Source organism: Petaurus breviceps, unplaced genomic scaffold, assembly GCF_028583685.1.
Source record: "Petaurus breviceps papuanus isolate PSGF00001 unplaced genomic scaffold, PetGlider_PUasm1.0 154, whole genome shotgun sequence".
Taxonomy (NCBI): Eukaryota; Metazoa; Chordata; class Mammalia; order Diprotodontia; family Petauridae; genus Petaurus; species Petaurus breviceps.
This window is the reverse complement of record NW_027185715.1, coordinates 857888-877438: the sequence shown is the minus strand read 5'-3', so window position 1 is coordinate 877438 and position 19551 is coordinate 857888. Positions and strand designations below refer to the sequence as shown.

Below are 19551 nucleotides of genomic sequence, written 5' to 3'. Positions count from 1 at the left end.
GCCCTCCCCTGAAAATAAGCCCTCTGGTGTTTTTCTGTCCAAAAAAAATTAATAAGACAGTGTCTTATTATCGGGGAAACACGGTAGACCACCAATTTTCAGAACTGGAAGGGGCCATAGATATTACATTCTTGAAACCCATTATCTCTTAAGATAATCATTTAAGGATCAGAGGCCTACTTCTTCTACTTCACTAGCTTCAGGCAAATCACTTAACCTCATGTTTTTCTTCCCCATAATTGTCAGGGTTTCAGTTATTCAGTCATGTCAGACTTTCTGTGACCCCATATAGGGTTTTCTTGGCAAAGATACTGGAGTGGTTAACCATTTCCTTTTCTAGTGGATTAAGGCAAACTGAGGATAGGTGACTTGCCCAGGGTCTCATAGCTAGTGAGTGTTTGAGGCTAGATTTGAACTCAGGTCTTCCTGACTCCAAGCCTGACACTCTATCCAGTGAGCCGCCTGTGCTGCATCCTTCCTCTGTAAAAACAGGGATTAAAAATACTAACAATAATACCACTTCTAAGGCTGTATCCCAAAGAGATCATAAAAATGGGAAAAGGACCCACATGTACAAAAATATTTATAGCCACTCTTTATAGCCGCAAAGAATTGGACATTGAGGGGATGCCCATCAATTGGGGAATAGTTAAACAAGTTGTGGCATATGAATGCAATGGAACACTATTGTGCTATAAGAAACCATGCATAGGCAGACTTCAGAAAAACCTGGAAAGACTTATATGAACTGATGCTGAGTGAGGGGAGCAGAACCAGGAGAACCTCATACACAGTTACAGTCACATTGTACAATGACTAATTTTGATAGACTTGGCTCTTCTCAGCAATGCAAGGTTCTAAGACAACTCCAAAAGGTTCATTATGGAAAATGCTATCCACATCCCGAGAAAGAATTACAGAGTCTGAATGCAGATTGAAGCAAATTACTTGCTCTCTCTCTTTTTTGTTTTGTTTGGCTTTGTTTCTTCTTTCTTGGGGTTCATTCCATTGGTTATAATTCTTCTTTGTAACATGACTAATATGAAAATACATTGAATGTAAATGTACATGTAGAGCCTATTTCAGATTGCATGCCATCTTGGGGAGGCAAGGAGGGGGGAAGAAAGCTTGTGGAACTAAATGTTGTACACTAAGAAAAAATTTTAATTAATTAATTAAAAATACTAGCAATACTTATTTCCCAGAGCTGTTGTGAGGGTAAATAATAACTAACATTTGGGGAGCAGCTAGGTGGCACAGTGAATAAAGCACCAGCCTGGGAGTCAGGAGGATCTGAGTTCAAATCGGGCCTCAGACACTTAATACTTAGTAGCCATGTGACCTCGAGCAAGTCACTTAACCCCAATTGCCCTACCTTCCCCCCTCAAAAAAAAATTATAACTAACAGTTGCATAGCACTTCATTATCTAATTTTAGCCTCACAAAATCCTGTGGGGCAGGTGCTACAGGTTTTATTCCCATTTTATAGCTATAGAAAAAAGTGAGAATCATAATGATTTGCCCAAGGGTAGTAGCCATATGTCCAGTAAAGTATCAGAAGAGGGGATTCTGGATCCCCTTCCAGATGCAGTAATGTATGAAAATGCTTTGCAAAACTTAAATCAAATTTAAAATTCTAAGTTGTAATTATTATACAATTGTTCTTGTATAATAATACCGTAAAGGCAGCAATCAAAATTGTACATCTGAAGACTGCATACCCTGAGGGTCCAAGTGATGTGGCCAAACTCCTTTTCAGTCTTAAATAAAATCCACATTATAAATTATTATTTTCTCTTCATAATACCAAAGTATTGGTTGGGGACTGTAGTATCTAGTTCCAATCTGCCTCAAAAGACTCTTAAAGCATTTTGAGTACATCACTCAAGAAAGCTCTGATCTATAACCTTTTCCACAAAGTGGGTTAGAAAAATGAAGCATTTGAGGCCATAGGGTCCCCAGTTCCTGGATCCAAGTTCTAATTCCTAGCAGCCTTAGAATAGCAAAGTGATGATGGTGTACAGAGAACAGAGTTTATAAGAACTCCATGCTCTAAATTATGTTAGGGAGGAGGGGAAATGTATATATATCAAAGGGAGGAAAGCCTGGTTGTCCAAGTGGGATGCTAAAGCTTGTTGCAAAGAAAGAAACAGCCAGAGGTTTGACTCTTGGAACTGAATGTGTAAGAATATGAATTTTCTGCTGTTCCAGGATTTGCACAGATTCCTATGTGGGAACTTCCCTATGGCCATGGGATCCTCAGCCATATAAAGATGTAATGGATTGAATATTTATAGAGAAATCACAATGTGTTAGAGGGCTATAACTTTTTTTTTAAAGATATAATCCTTTTTCTCTTGAGAATGATAGTTCAAGATGCTAAGACAGACATTTTCTTTCTTTCTATTCTTTTAATAAGAACTTTTTGGGGAACCAGGCCAATTTCTCACCTATCTCACAGAATCATAGATTTAGAGCTAGAAGGGAACTTTGAGACCATCAAGTCCAATTCTCTCATTTTACAGATGAGGAACTAAGGCACAGAAAGGTGAAGGGACTTTCTCGTGTGAAACTATTATTGAATGTTTGAGTTAGTCTCACTGACTCTTATAGGACTCTATCTACCATGCCACACTGCCCTTTTAGACTCAGACATTCTGGAACAGAAGAGAAGTGAGAGATGATCTCTTTCAACCTCCCCAATTTTACAGGTAAGGAAAATAGCCCATCAAAAGGTTAAGCAGGGCAGCTGGGTGGCACAGTGAATACAGCACTGGCCCTAGAGTCAGGAGGACCTGAATTCAAATTCGGCCTCAGACACAACACACACATACACACACTGGCACACAAAACTAGTCGTGTGACCTTGGGCAAGTCACTTAACCCCAACTGCCTTGCCTTCCTCCCTCCAAAAAGAAAAAAAAAAGTAAATATAAATGTATATGTAGAGCCTATATCAGATTGCATGCCATCTTGGGGAGGCAGGGAGTGGGGGAGAAAATTTGGAACTCAAAAGCTTGTGGAACTAAGAGGTCTGCCTTCCTCTAATAATAATGAATAATAATAAATAATAATGAATCTCATTTCAGGGGCAGGGGGATGTAGAGTCAGAGGACCTATAGGATATTCAGCAAATTGCTTAACCCTGGGGCGGCCAGGTAGCACAGCGAGTAAGAGCACCGGCTCCAGTGTTGAGAAGACCTGGAGATCGAATCCCGGGCTCAGACACTCAGCACCCACCCAGAAACACCTGGCCGTGTAACCTTGAGCAAGTTACTTAACCCCAATTGCTTAACCCTTCCTCTTAGAGGAAGGCAGACCTCATGGCTGTGGTATGGGGTCAGCACATGGCACTGTTAGTGACACTCCATCATGGCATAGATAGATAGAGATAGGTAGATATGGAAATATAGATACAGATATAGATGTTCGTGTCTCTAGCTTCGGGTAAGTAGCTTCACCTGCGAGGCCTGGGCTTCCTCATTTGTAAGGTCTCTTCTGGTTCTAGAAACTTCCAGGACCAGGGTCACCTTCATGCTACCAGTGGAGGAAGACTACCAGAAGCCAAAAAACTAGGACATATTTACGCTATAAACAGAATAAGGTGCTAAAGCTACTTAAGGAGTTTCACAAACAAAGCAATAACTTTATAAATCAAAACACAGCAAAAGCTATCAGCAAGGAAAAGGTAAATGGCCTACAATTTTATTACCTTTCCCCTAACATACTAGAGACCACAGAAAAGGACTATGGACGGACAGTCACTGACTTAAACCAGGGGCAACAGATGTCCCTCGTGAGAACATATAACTCCATTTCTAAAACTTATTTGAACCAGCAGCTTAAAAAGAAACCAGAAACCCAAATAAGTCTATTGATGTGCAGAAATATGACCAAATCAAGAGAATCAATTTTTTTGCAATATAGTAAATGATTGCATTATAGTAATATCATATGATAATAGTTTAGAAATAACAAGGGACCCTGAGGTCATTTGAGGCAATCCTTTCATTTTATATTTGAGGAACATGGGAATGGTCAAGAGAGGTTAAGTCAGTTTTCCTAAGGTCACACAGGTACTATGTGGCAGGATTTAAACTGAAATCCTCACTCCATATCCATCACATTTCACAGAACAGTATCTTTTCAGTTTAAACAACTTTTTTTTTTTTTTTTTGGAAAAGGGAAGGCAGGGCAATTGGGGTTAAGTGACTTGTCCAAAGTCACATGACTAGTAAGTGTTAAGGCTGCATTTGAACTCAAGTCCTCCTGACTCCAGAGCCAGTGCTCTCTCTATTCACTGCACCACCTAGCCAACCCCTAAACAACTTTTTAACAGAATGAATCTAGTGTTCTTCATTTTCAAAGGAGAGTCAATACCATACTTATTACCTGAAATGGCATGGAAGTGCTCTTAAAGATATCCTTAATACAAATTATTTACCATAAATATAATTAAGGTTCACAAAATAAATAATTTCTTTTCCCGCTGCTCTATGTTGTTTGTAAAATGGGGAAACTGGGGCAGAAACAAAGATACTCTGTTTACTTCAACATTCCTCTAGATTTTAGGTACAAATTCCTATATACTTTATTTGACATAACAGATTGCTTATAAGAAATTTTACAGGATCACACAATTAGAATGCAATGGCTCTAAATTAGAGAACCTGGATTCAAATCGTACCTCTCACAAATACCACCTATAGCTGACATTGAGTAAGTTACAACTTCCTGGGGCCTCTGTTTCTTCATCTGTGAAGTTCCTTCTAGTACTAGATGTAGTTCACCCCATCCTTCTATAATATCTCCAAGAAGTAATTACCTACCATCTGTCAGAAGACCTCCAGTAATGGGCAAACTAATACTTCCTCAAGCAATTTTTATATATTCCCTTTTTAAGTAGCTCTAATGGTTAGGGATCTTATATCAGCTTCTTTGGCACTGAACCCATTGGTCTTTAAGTTCTGCCTTCTAAGGTCAAGCAGAAAAAGACTAACCTCTCTTCCATATGATAGTTCTCAAAGAGGAATGTACTATTGTAAATGTTTAACAATTGGCTCTCTGGGGGGAAAATGTGTGGATGACAAACATTTACGGTTAATCTAGATGAACATTTTCTCATTACATTCTTAAGTGTAAACAATAAATCAGGCCCTGATTTGTAGCATTTGGTAATTTCCAAGCTGTAAATGCTCATTCTAGAAACTTAGAAATCAGTTCTTTGAAGCCAGCAAAAGCCTGCTTCGTCATACTCCTTCCTTAAAAATACCTGAATATACTTGCCACGTTCACTTCCCCCTCTCCTCCTCCAAGTCTTCTCCAAATTAAACGCTCAGTTCCTTGAATCTGTCCTTCACATACCACTGTCTACAATCCTCTTATAATCATGGAGACCTCACTTGTCTTTCCCAAAATGTGAGGTCCAGAAACAAAGATCTCCAGATGCTGCATTGCATGACCAGGGCAAACTATGAAGAAGTGATTGCTTCCTTGATTCTAGATACAATGCCTCTAGCCGCACAATCTAATGTCATGCGCGGTCACAATGTCACCCTGTTGATTCATACTGAGTTTGTGATCTACTAAATACTAATACTCAGGGCTCCCAACTTTATCCCAAGAACTCCTGCACTTAAAGCTCTTTAGTAAACCTTGTCCCCTTCCTACTTCTCCAAGCTTCTTACACTTTCCTCCCTCTTCCACACACACCATGATCCTGCCATCATAGCCTACTTGCTTGTCTTGAAAGACTCCATTTCCTGTTTTTGTGTCTGATGTCATGGCTAGAACACTCTTCCTCCTCCTCACCTCCACCTCTTAAAATACCTGACTCCCTTCAAGGCTTAACTCAAATGCCACTTTCCTGATCCCCCTAGGGATTAGGGCCCTCCTAAAATCACTTCCGTCTTCTCTATGTATCTGATTATTTACATGTTGTCTCCCCCACTAGAATGTGAGTTTCTTGAACGCAGGGACTATTTTTGCCTTTCTTTGGCTCCACAACTTAGCACAACACCCAGCACAAAGTACTTAATAAATGCTTATTGATTGAGTGAATGGTGTCTCACTCAGCCTGTATAGGTGGGTTTGTTTTTTAAGCCAAGTACAGGACTTTGCTTTTACTCCCATTAAACTTTATCTCAATAGATTCAGCCATAGTTACAACCTGTCAAGATCTTTTACTGTCATCTAGGTATGTTTTGCTAATGAATAATTATAAATGCACTAGGGAGCTTGATATTCAAAGGAATCCTGAGATTATTTCATAAAAGGAATAATCCTTTGGTAATAATCTCCTTCAAATTTATCAATCTCATTTTTACCTTTCTTTGTGTTTCCTGGAAAATAGCAAGCACTGAATAAATGCTCCTTGAATTAACTTGACATATCCTTCTACTCAACTGCCTTCAAAGAATTAAAAATGAGTATTGTATGGGCAATGAAGATATGGCAACTTTGAATAAGCTGCAATATGAGATCTATAAAGATGAAGAGGAGTCAAAAACATGATACCAAGGGATGTATGATATGAAGGATGACAGGCATACTCCACTAGTATGTCAGCAATGTCCAGAAAAAATGGGGCAGACCTCTAACATGTTGGGTGAGTCCATTGTGTTGAACTTGGGGTAGAACATGGAGTGTTGCACAAAATGGGCAGGCATGCATGGATTGCAATCTGCATTGTTGGAAGGACTTTCTAAAAGGTATTCCTCCTCTAAAAACCTATCAAACATGGATCTGAACCTGGGTTCTTAAAATCTGAGTACAAGCTCTTCCAAATCTTACTAAACTGGAAAGGACCAGTCATGATCTGCATGTCTCTCATCCAAAGACTTTCTTAGCTAAGTTCAGAGAAGCTTATCACAAAAAGGTTAGCCACCAAGTGACAATTTTTTTTTTTGGTCACAAAGACCAGGCTGTAGTAAAGTACAGTAGAAATATTACTGGAGAACTATTCCCCATTAGACAAAAAGTTGAAGAACATGAAGAAGTTCCCAAAAGAAGACATCCACGCTAACAAGAACCACATGAAAAAACAGGCTCAAATCATTGATAATTTTAAAAGTTAAAATTAAAACAACTCTGTGGCTCCACCTCACATCCATCAGATTGGCAAAAATAACAAAGGAAAATGACAATCATTTGGAGGGGCCATGGGAAAGTTGGCATATCAGCACACAGTTAGTGGAGCTGTTAATTAATTGGTCCAGTCATTTGGGAAAGCAATTTGGAACTAAACCCAAAAGTTGCCAAACTGTGCATACCTTTTTCACCCAGTGATATTGCTATTAGGCCTATATCCCAAAGAGATCAAAGAAAGAAAAAAAGGATCTGTATGTGCAAAAATATTTGTCAGCTCTCCTTGTAGTGGTAAAGAATTAGAACTAAAGGAAGGGCCCACCAGTTGGGGAATGGTTGGACAAATTATGGCATGCAAATGTAATAAAATATTGCACTGAAAGAAATGACAAAAGGGATTCTTTTAGACAAACCCAGGAAGGCTTATGTGGACTGATACAAAGTGAAATGAATAGAACCAGGAAAACAATTTATATGGTAACAGAAACATTGCAAAGAAAAACAACTTTGAAACATTTAAAAACTCCAGTAAGTGCAATGAGCAACCACAACTCCAATGAACTAGTAATGAAACAGTATCTATCTCCTAATAGAAAAGCAATGAACTCAAGATGTTGAATGAGACATACATTTTCAGATACGGCCAACATGGGTATTTGTTTACTTAACTATTTATCTGATAAAATGATTTTACTTTATTCTTTAATATAGAGGGTAGTTGGAGGGGCAGAAGTTGTGATGGAGGTTGCCAACATTAAAAAAAAAAAAAGGAAAAGTAAAGTAAGAAAAGAGAGTCACTGAAGCATTTTAAAAATGCCTAGAAGACAAATGATGACCAACAGGAAATATGGACAAGCAGGACAGCTTTGAAAATAACATGCTGAATTTGTTATATTTTTTAAAAGAAAGGCTGTTCATAAAAGAAATCTGCTGCTTCTTTTCCTGTGGGTGTTCACGTGCATGCACGTGCACACGCTCACACACACACACACACACACAGGACAAGGTGCTGGATTTGGTGTTAAGAGGCCCTAGGGTCAAACCCTGGCTCTGCTGCCTGTGCTGTGTGACCTTGGACACTTCATTACTCTGCATAAAGTGAAGGGGTGAACGACTTGACAGTTAAAGTCCCTTCCAGCTCTAAATCTATGGTGTCCAGAACACAAAGAGGCTGTGTTTTATTGTGGCCAGAGAAGTAATAACAACTTGTTTATACTTGACTAAAATTTACAGATTCCTTTCTCTACAACTCTGTGAAGAAGGGGGTACCAGATGAAATCTTCCTACACTGAAGCATCCCAGCTCAGGGCCGCAACAGGAACAAGACCCATTATCCCTCAAATGAGAGGCACACCTACATGCATTTAAATCTTACTTCCCTAGTCCAACTTCTGCCTGGTTTTTCAAGGCCTCTAGAACTATTGATCACGCTACAAAGGTGAGGCAGATGTAGTTGTTTCTCTTTCTTCAAAGAGGACCAGTGACGTCACCGATGCTATCTTGACTTGTGTGTGAATTGGATTTAAGTGATGACCTTGGCTTTCTTCCATGCCTGATCAAGCTCTCAGCGCTCCACAGCTCCTACTGCAGCCACCTTCATGGCTGTTAGAACAAACTATTCTCATTCCCCCGTTATGCTGGGGAAAGTCTTCACCTGCTAGGGGTAGACATCCCCCTAACTCAGCAATAGGTTTAAGGCCTGTCAGTTACCCTCAAGCTGCTTAAAGCCCATCTGCTGAGGGGGTGTGGCCACTGAGCATGCTACAGCTTCTTGGAGCCACAGGTGGACAGTAAAGGTGGATGAGCAGCCCTGAAAAGGACTTGGAAAGCCCTTACCCCAGAGATGCTGGTCCTCCTGAATACCTCATACACTCCACTTCGGCAGCTAGGTGGCACAGTGCCCTGGGCTTGGAATCAGGAAGACAGTTTCATGAGTTCAAATCCAGTCTCAGACACTTCCTAGCTGTGTAACCCTGGGCAAGTTACCTAACCCTGTCTGCCTCAGCAACTCACCTCTAAAATAAGCTAGAGAAGGAAATGGTAAATCACTTCAGAAAACCTCAAAATAACACTCTGACCATGGTGTCCTGATTCCAAGTCCAGGGCTGTTGCTGCCACACTATGCATTGTTATTCTACCTATTCAGCCTTACTACAGAAACATCCTTCCATGCCAGCAGTCCCATTCACTAGCCTGTCCTGTTTCCTCCAAACATACCAAGCAAGCTCTTCCCCCTATGTAAATGCTTTCCTTCCACCCAAAGGCTTAACTATATCCTACTTACCTTTCAAAGCCAAGCTTATGTTCTAATACATGTATGAAGCACTCTCTACTCCAGCACTTACTTTGTTCTCTCTTTAATTTTTCAAAACATTAGAAGACATAGCATGCTGTGGTCAAAAGAAGTCAGGAAAACCCAAGGTCAGGTCCTATCTCTGGAACTCATGAGCTGAAAGGCAGCACAAGCCAGAGCTCATAGAGCCAGGAAAATCTGGTCCCAAACCTGCCTGCCCCTTCACTTGTTCACTGTGTGACTCCCAGAAAGTCCCTTAGCCCCTCTGTGCCTTTAGGGCCCCACTCCTCTGTAGGAGGATGTTGGATGGATAGCCTCTAAGGACCTTTCTAGTTCTACAACTGGGATCCTATGATCCCATGTGACCAGGAGCAAGTCACCTACATCTGTCAGTGCCCCAAGCAACTCTCTAAGGCTATAAATTGCAGGAGTTGCTGATCTGCATGAAGTCACAGGTTCAGACTCCAAAAATATCCAGAACAAAAACAAAAAAAACCCTTGTGTTTATAATCAGAACTATACAGTTTTACCTAGCCCTGAATTGTTTTTGAATTGTTCCAAATAGATCTGTTCTGTCCCCCTAGGCTGATTGCAAGCTCCTGGAGTATAAGAACCATACTTGATCAGTCAATTAACAAGCATTTACTGAGGGCCCATGATCTGTGCCAGGCACTCCACCACATGATAAGGATACAAACATAAAGAATAATGGAGGAGCTTATGTTTTGAGGAGATACACAATAAAGAAAACATAAATAACTACAAGTAGTGTAATATAGGAGGTATTTATTGAGGAAGGGCATTAGGAGTTGGGGGCTGAGGAAAGTTCCATGTGGAAGATGGTACTTAAGGTGCAATTTGAAGGAAGAGAGGGGTCATATGCCTATGAGAACTAGCCCAATACTGGACACATAATGAGTACATAAGTAAAAATACTTGTTAGCCACTAGCTCAAGATTAGATTGCAAGGTCAAGAACAGGTGTCTCCATTTATCTTCAGCATGAAGCTGTAGCACTTAATAACAATGAGATGGCTTTTTTCATGCAAAAATCTGTAATTCTGATTCATAATACATAAGAGTTAGTCAGTATTATTATTATACCAATAACAAAACTGCAAAGATCCATTTATATTCTTGCCTCATCACCTTTGTAAATAATAATGTACATTCTCAAAACAGTTTATCAGAATTAAGAATAGAATTTTGTGGCCATGAAGCTAATTGGACCCTCATGCGGTCCTACAACTTTACCTTAATTATTTATTCATTCAAACATTTATTGAGCATCTATTGTATACAAGAAATTGCATTGGGCCCTAAAGATAAACAAGGCATAGACCCTGCCCTCAAGAAGTTTATAATCCAGGAGAATTAAGGCATATATAAAAAGAACTATAATACAATACAGAATGATATGAGTCAGAAGAAAAAGACGAGGAGAAATTAGAGAAGACTTCACAGAGGAGCCGGCATTTGAATTGGGCCTTGAAATCTTAAAAAAAAAGGCACATTCTAAAGGGAATACGCTCAGAGGCCTGAAAGCACTGAGTTGGTCTGAGGGTGCTGCCACAGCATAGGACATATGCAGGACTGTATGTTGGAGCTAAATAATGGAGGGCCTTGAATGCCAAGCTAATGAGTTTGGATTTTAATCTGTAGATAGCAAGGAGCTATCTAATATACATTTTTAACAGAGAAGTTATATGATCAAAGTTACACATTAGGAATATTAATCTGACAAAACAAAATGGAGAAAAACTGGAAGCAAGGAGATCATTAAGGAAGCTATTATAATAGCTGGAGAGAGGTAGAAGGCCTAATAGAAGTGGGGATTTACAATAAAAAGAATAAGTGACATTTCTAGATCACTTGTAATATATAAATTTATATGTTATAAAGTACTTTAAATACATGATGTCATTTTAACCTCACAACAACCCTGTGAGCTAAGGTACTATAGATATTTTCATCACCATTTTGTAGATGATGAAATGTACTGGAAGAAGTGAAGTGGATTACCCACAGTTACACAGCAAGTAGATGCCAGAAGCAGCATTCAAATCCAGGTCTGTTCTAATTTAAAGGAGAGAATTTTCTACTACACTGTCTTATTAAGGTCAAATGAACCAGACTAAGGTCTAATTCTGGGTAGTCCCTAAGTACACAGGCAAGAGATGGTATAAGGGACCAAGAGTTTTGGGCTCTTAGTACTGTTGGGTTTGGTGTGATGATAGTGCAACTAGAAGAAAAAGAGGAAAAATAAAAACAGGAAATAACTTCTACCTGTTTTAAAAGAAAAAACATTATTACAACTATGCCTCTTTCCCCTTCAACAACATCCCCATTCCGACCTCTTTTCAAAGATTCTCTAACACAGCAGGGATCTGGGGAACATCCACAAGTCAGGTCCAACTTTCCTTCCCCACTAGGTATTCTTACACATTAATATTAAGAAGGAAACTGAAAAGTAAGCAAGAAACCTGATGAAAGGCAAACCTCCAGTTAAAGTGAGTTAGTTTTCCTTTCTCCTAAGAAAATGGTTGTAGATGCCACAATGAGTTAAATTACAATAACACATGCCAGGGAAATGATGTCAGTGAGGGCGTGGCTAGACCCTTTACAAGTTTGAAATTCCTTTAGTCCTGAACATTTCCTCTTTCAGTCTCACCTATTCTTAAACCACCATCCTTTAAATACTTGGGAAGAAATAGCTTTTACTTCCTGGAACCCTGGTCTGCTTACCTCAGCCATTCTTTTTGAAGAAGCCATGGATAATTTGAAGGCCATTAAAGCGGACCTGGGAAAATGCACCACATTAAATTATGTTGCTAAGTCCCACTTGGAAAAAAACCTATATTTTGTTTTCCTTTGGTCAAGGGCTAATTTAATTCCAAGGAAAGAAAGGCTCAATATGACATATAAAGAGGACTCTTTCCCTCCACCCTCCCACAAAAATAAGCTGTCAGAAAAATGAAGGGACTGTATTTATTTCATTCTAGCATTTAGCATGTTTTAAACATTTGATAAATATTAAATGCCATCCAAAAAAGAGACCAGAACAACATGATGGTTAGGTGCTTATAAGTATGCACATTCCTCTATATAAACTTTTTGGTATTTCAAATGTAAACATTTTCCTAACTTATACAAATTTGTCTTCCTTTGTATCACTAGGACTTAGTATAGAGCCCAACTCATAGAAAGTGCTTAATAAATACTTGTTGACTTGACCTTTAATTTTAAATAATTCAGAAACATCTTTCCAAATACAAGTTTTCCACAAACTCCAATAAGGTATAAAATAGCCTTCCAGGAAGAGGACAGTAGAAATTTTTTTTTTAATTTCCACAAACTAAAGATGACTTATACAGACAGTAAATTATTTTGTAAAAATTCTGCATCTTTAAGGAAAGCAGATGATACTTACAATCCTTCTGCAAGGGGTTGGAATTTGAAGTTTGCTTTTTTTTTTTTTTAATATTTTAAACATCTTGGCAGGGTCACAGGACCTGTGTAACATGTGGTACTTAAGAGTCAATGAGCTTTTACTGGAACTGACATGTGGGTTACTGACACCATTAAAACTTTGGGTATAAAAATGCATGGATAAAATGAAACAAATGCACCCCAAAACATTTATACACTTCCCAACACACAGACTTGAGTACATTAATCCCCACACATCTATTAATCCCTGCATAAATACAGAAACAAAGTAATGTACACATATCGTTTAAGTATAAATATACTTAAAGTCACAGACCTATACACACAAATACATTTTCATATATACCGACAAAGTGAGTCGTGTACACAGTAGGTGCACATATTCTTAGATGTCATCATGATGATGGCATATAAGAACCTAAGAGAGTTTTTGACTACTATTAAAAGTTATCATATTTCCATTCTAAACTTTTCTGGTCAGCATATTCCTTGAATTTTCACAGAGGCTCTTCAAATTATAGGGATGCATTTCAGGGTTTAAATCTGGTCTCCTAGGCCACCTCCTAGGCCAACTTGGAGCACCAGGAAAGGAACATAGCTGCATACTTCTGTGAAAGGCTAGACAAGGGCAAGGGAATAATTTTAGGTGGATTCAAACATAAGAGGTCCCCAAATATGAGCATCAACCAATTTTAAAAATCAATTACAATAGTGGTTTTGGTATAACCTGAAACTTGGATAACCCACGAAAAAAATGTCAATGAGCTTTTATGAACTGGATAAGAAAGGACGGATGTGATCCCTGCCTTTTTGTCAAGACGATCTTCAATAAATCAACAAATATTTCCTAATATAACTGCACAATGTTTCCTCTCAAGAAGGTAAATAGGGAATGGTACATCAACTAACCCTAATGTCTACTCAGCAATTCATTCTAGTCTGGACAATACTTACCCCACCTACTATGGACCAATCTTGAATGTCAAACCTATAAAAAGAACGCTTAACTTTCAAAATTTACTGAAGTCCTATTTCACCGATCTCTAATTCTCTGTAGACAATCTCTTTATAGGCCTGGGAGAGATTCAAGGCACAAACACCCCTACTCTCTACTGAGGGAGCAAAAGGCATCCTAGCACATCCCTGTCTTTGGAGGGCAGCTTCAAAGTCCTGCCTCCGAGTATTTATCGTACTCCTATAGCACTATGGAGTCCCTTCTAGAGTAGTACTAAGAAACTGCATATAAGGACATCCGCTTGGCATGTAGGCATGCGCATGCACCCCTCCTCTGACTGCCCATGTGCCCAGGCACAGGACCACTGACAGCACAGAGTTAACCACCAGGTTGCCAGGGATCCCTGCTGAGCTCACTGCCCAGGCTTCTGGGACCCAGAGAAGCTAGAAGAGCTCCTTGCTTTAACTGGAGATGGGTCATCACTCCAAACCTTCCTTACAGGATAAAGTAGTTCTCTAAGTCTGAAAGAAAATGTTGAGCTAACACTAGAACTGTCCTAATTTTACTGAATAATTTCAGTCATTCAATAAATTGGTGGCTAGGATAAGAAAGCCTGGGGGATGGGGGGAATGGAGTGAGAAGGGAGAATGAGAGGGGGCAGGGAAAAAAATGGTTAAGCAAAAGGAGAGAATAACCTTCCCAGTCAGTGAGGGACAGGGCCTGGGATGACGGATCATCTCAATAGCGTGCTGGCACATGAGGAAGTCAAAGTTACTTCATTCCACAAAGACACAAACTTGCAAGCCTGATTTCTGATTTCAATTTCTCTACCTCTCTCTGACCTTACTCAGGACGGAAGATCCCTGGAAATCTTAAACCAGATGACAAGAGGGGACAGTACGCAAGGAAAGGAGCAAAGAGAAATCTCTTTCCCTTTTCAGAGCAAAACCGCTAAAGCCAAGGACGTTGCCAGATCCCAAAAAAGGAAGCAGCCTCGTTCTGGGGGGGAAAAAGCTTTTCCCTACCTTCTTGGTGCTCTTGTTATAGCCAAAAGGCGTAATCCCAGGCCTGGAAGGCACAGATAGCAGCATTTTGTCTTTAATGTTAGAAAGCAGGAAGGGAGAGAAAAAGGGAGGGAGGGAGAGAGAGGGAGAGAGAGAGGGAGGGAGAGAGAGGAAGAGAGAGAGGGAGGGAGAGAGAGGAAGAGAGAGAGTGAGAGGAAGAGAGGGAGAGAGAAGAGGGGAGGGAGGAGGGGGAGGGGGAAGAGAGAGAAGGATGGGGGAGAGAGGAGGAGGAAAGGAAGGGGAGGAGAGAGGAGAGAGAGAAGAGAAGATAGAGGGGAAAAGAGGAGAGGGAGGGAGAGGGAGAGGGGGGAGAGGGGAGAGAGAGAGAGAGAGAGGGGGGAGGGGAGAAAAAAAAAGGAGAGAGAAGGGAGGAGAGAGAGAGAGAGAGAGAGAGAGAGAGAGAGAAGAAGAAGAAGGAGGAGGGGGGGAGGAAAAGAGGGGGATGGTAGAGCTAGGGCAGCTGGTTTACGTCACCAAGGGAAGTAAACCCAGAGCCTGGCTGGGATACTTCCACTGGGTCCTAATGCCCAGAATTTTTTTTTAAAGGAAAAACAGAGGGAAAAGAAGTAATTCTAGAAAAAAGGGGTTATATTACTCTCTTCTATACCTAGACCCCACTATTTCAATGTACTTTTCCTTTTAAGACCTTCTTCAGGGACCAGGTTCTTACTCTGAAATGGAAAAGATATGATATAGAATGAGCACATTATGTCCAGAGCACTAAGCTACAAGGAAGGGTTTCACTAGAGTTGCTTCTTGACTTTATAGGTGACAACTGGGACACAACTCTGGGGAACATTCTGCCAACAGCTATCTTGAGAAAAGCAAGGTGGCTGAGGGCTTCTCCTATGCCTTATATTCAAAGTGACCCCAATAACTCATTACCTCTTCCTGTAAGAAAATAGATACTGAGAGCAGGTAAAGGGCAGACATACAGAGAGAGTGGGCAGGATACAAACATGAAAAAAGTCTTCATCTCCCACTTACTAACTAAAAATCCTCAGGCAGATGCATTTTCCTGATATATAATAGCTATACTAATACCCATCATTGCACTTCATGTCCAGCTATGTTTCTATCAGGAATTTCCATATCAGCCTAGCCTTTATCACAAAAACTTGGTGTCGCTATCTGGCAACAACAAACTGACACTTTCTTCTCTGACACTTCCCCTAGCCCAGAGTTTTCAAATTGTAGTTGAAATAGGAATAAATATCTCACCAAGTAAATACTCACCAAAGATGAAGGCAAAATTGAGTTTCATAAGTTTGAGGTGTCTCCTCCAAGAGGTCAGCAGAATTATAAAGAAAAACCACTATTTTAAAAGTACATAGTACAGAGTAAGAAAGCCCCTGTTAAGGTCAGCACAATATGAACTTTGTGAGTCAAGGATCCAAGAAGGTTAAGGCAGCACTCACCTCTTACAGTTCCCAAACCTCACAGGAATGTCCTTGCATAGAAGTAATTGACAAAAGAAAATTGTAGTTTCACTTGTAAACTAGATAGGGGAAGTTCAAGAATTATAGATTAATGCCCAGTACCCTTCTACTTGGGCCAATTGGACAGAGGCCACTTCGGATGCTTTCATAAGGCCACCCTGCAGCCCTCATAACTATTTTCTTGGGGTTTACCCTAACCTAATCCTTGTCCTTTCTTTCTTGGGGAGATGACCAAGCCCAAGTTGCATAGGTTGCATAGTTGCCTGCCTTTAGACTTGGTCCATATTCTAGTTTTCTTCTTACCTCTTTGTCATGATTGTGGGATAGACAGCACTAGAGAAAGGAAGAAAATATCCACATATACCCCACCCCCAATCCCCAACTTTCAGCTTGAAATGAACAGGAAGTGCCTGCTCAGTTCAGGGGACACAGGAAGGGTGGAAGCAAGCTAACTGTGGGAACCATAGCAGCAATAAAGAAAGGAAAGACATCTCTTAGACTTTTACTGCACAAAGAAAAGAAGCTCATTCTTTCTTCCTTTACATAAACCAGAAGCATTTAGTAAGAACTAGGAGCAAGAGATACAAATATATGAAGAAGACCCATTCCCCAATCATCCTAGAGACAGTTATAGTCACAGGGAACTAGTCAGAAGAGTTTATTTTATCCTCTCAACAAGAGTTTACAGAGGTCTACCTCCTTGGGAGATGCCCCTTTTTTAAAACAAAGATACATTCCCCACACCACCCCAGTCTCTATAAAGTGATTCGTCAATTTGATAAGAGACTCTTCTGATCAACTCCCATTACACTTATGTGCCAGTCCGATTATTCTTTGGATCCATTACTCAGTCATGAAATATTATAGATGCTTTCTCAGAAACATCACCATTTACCCTAACCTTTTCAGGTTCCAAAGTTTTTCTCAACTCTAAAAATTCTGGTGTCTTTAGTGCTATGGCCCTTAACAATATGAAGCAGAAACTCCACCACTGAAACACCTGTTAGCACAGAGCAAGCAATCTCTCTAATTTTAACTTCATGTACTAGAAATTATTCTGTTCAACAGCACTTTAGGTTCTACTGATTTCTCAAGATTTACATGTGGTTGTATATCATTTTCTGTCCAGACCTAGAAGCCCTAAATACAGTTTTCATCTAAATATGCTGTGCTTGGGACTGGGGAGGGGGTGGAGAAGATAGGGAAGCAAAGCAGAAGGAAGAGAGTGTTAGGGTGAGCAAAATAAGAATCCACTCTAAAAAGGAAGTCTCCAGGTTAGTATTAAAACATTAAAAAACAGTGAAGAGTCCTATTCCAAGCCATTACTACCATTACTCACTACAAAATGCCTTTAAAAAAATCAAGGCAAACTCAAAAACAGACATACTTCCAGTTGAGAAAAGCAAATACATTTTTATTGTGTGGGCCTAACTCTGTCCCCCTGAGAATGAATAGAACTGAACTAACAAAATCTATTTTCTATGTGTATTTTATAACCCAGACCTGATGCTTTAGAAGTGAAAGTTTCCAAAGACTATATCCTAATCACAACCAAAAGTTGACACTGCAGGAAAATCTTGACTATTCTACAAAAGTGGAAGATATAATCCATCCTGCACAGTGCTGCCAAAACCATGTCTTTAAATCATAGGTCTAACAGTGTCATTCACCTGCTCAAGAATCTCTTGGGGTCCCTCACGGCATTTAGGATAAAGCTCAGCCCCCCAAACTTGTTTCAGGTTATTCTGCCTTCATGAACTTCAGGCCAAACTGGTCTACTCAACCTTCTCCTTCTCTATTTCTGCATATGCTGTCCCCTTCTCTTAGGATCCTTGAGCTCCTTCAGGATTCTCTTCAGGGAACAAACTGTACAGGAAACTTTTCTGATCTCCTAAATTTCGGTTGTTTTTCAGTTGTTTCAGTCACATCCTTCTCTTTATGACTTCATTTGTGGTTTTCTTGGCAGTGATACTGGAGGGGTAGCCATTTCCTTCTCCAGTTCATTTCACAGATGAAGAAACTGAAGTAAAGAAGGTTAAATGACTTGCCCAGGGCCACACATCTAGTAAATGACTGAGACCAGATTTGAATTATGGAGATGAGTCTTCCTGATTCCAAGCTCAGTGTGCTATCCACTTTGCCACTTAGCAGCCCATCTTAAATTGTCAACATTCTCTTATTTTTTCCCTTCTCAAAGTATCTTGCATTTAATTTACTGTGTAGAGATTACATCTTCTCTTCCCCAGCTCCTCTCCTGGAAGAATGCAAACTCCTTCAAAGCAAGATACCTCCCACCTCAGATCTGTATGGGACTTTTTGGTTTTGGGGATGTCTCCTGATACGAAAACTCTTTCTACAACTTCAGAAGGATGTAGATTAGCTACCCCTCCATAACTCATAGTTTTAGAGAATCACCTGGGGCAATAAAAGATTAACTGTCTTGCCCATGGTTGCATTGGTATGTGTCAGACTCAGGATTTGAGTCTTCTCAAGTCTTCTTGAATCCTCTCTCATTAGCCAGCTACTACAGTAGGATTTAATAATGCTTGCTAAATTCAACTGAATACAGAAACGGCCTCAAAATCAACAATGTTGATTATTTGGGAATTCTTTATGTAAATTTCAGCTTTCTGGGAGTAGGAGGAAAATCTATCACTAACAGAGGAAACAGGATTGATGAAGAATACAAGAGTGCTGCATTTTAAATCTAATTCTCATGGTTCTTTAGAGGGCTATAATGTTCATCCACCCAGGAAAAAAAACAAAACCTCTCCTCTATCCTCCAATTTGCCTCTGAGCTTTACACATAAGGGACGTTTTGGCTACTTTCTTATTTACAGCTGCCCCAACAATGTCAGATAAAAAGAAAATGAAGGAACATGCATAAAATACACTGGCTTTGTAGTCTATACCCATCAAATAAGTCTGGGGTCCCAAAGTACAAGGGAGCTAGATATTTGAATTGCCTAGCCAAAAATGAATTATGTCAAAGTCTCAAAATCACATCCTTGAATTAATTTTTTTAAATAAAACACATGAAATTATGTGGTTTGATTGAAAAATCAAGCTAGTGAATAATCCCACTTTTTATACATGTATACCTTAACCAACCTTCTACCCTGACTGTCCACATGCCCTAAAACTTGACTGGTTTCCCTCACTCACGGCTCATAGGCATAAGGGTTATAAGTGATTATAAAGGAATGTTTTTTAAAAATGGGATTTGAGGCATATCTCCTGGGAAAAAGAAGAGTTTGTCTCAGAT

The 19551-nt window shown here is 39.8% G+C and overlaps 1 protein-coding gene across 4 annotated transcripts in view; it reads right to left on the bottom strand.

The window, feature by feature from the left end:
• Positions 1-16677, bottom strand: part of RBMS2 (RNA binding motif single stranded interacting protein 2) — a 47969-nt gene extending 31292 nt beyond the window's left edge. The window contains exons 1-2 of one of the 4 annotated variants that reach the window (XM_069079516.1): positions 14809-14980; positions 12124-12178 (exon numbers count right to left, since the gene is read on the bottom strand). In XM_069079516.1, the coding sequence (XP_068935617.1) occupies positions 12124-12168 (45 nt within the window). In that variant the 5' untranslated portion in view covers positions 12169-12178; positions 14809-14980. Of the gene's footprint in view, positions 1-12123; positions 12179-14808; positions 15002-16265; positions 16544-16589 lie in introns of those variants that run through there. The other 3 variants (XM_069079525.1, XM_069079534.1, XM_069079507.1) reach the window with 3 other exon arrangements.
• Positions 16678-19551: the final 2874 nt, after the last annotated feature.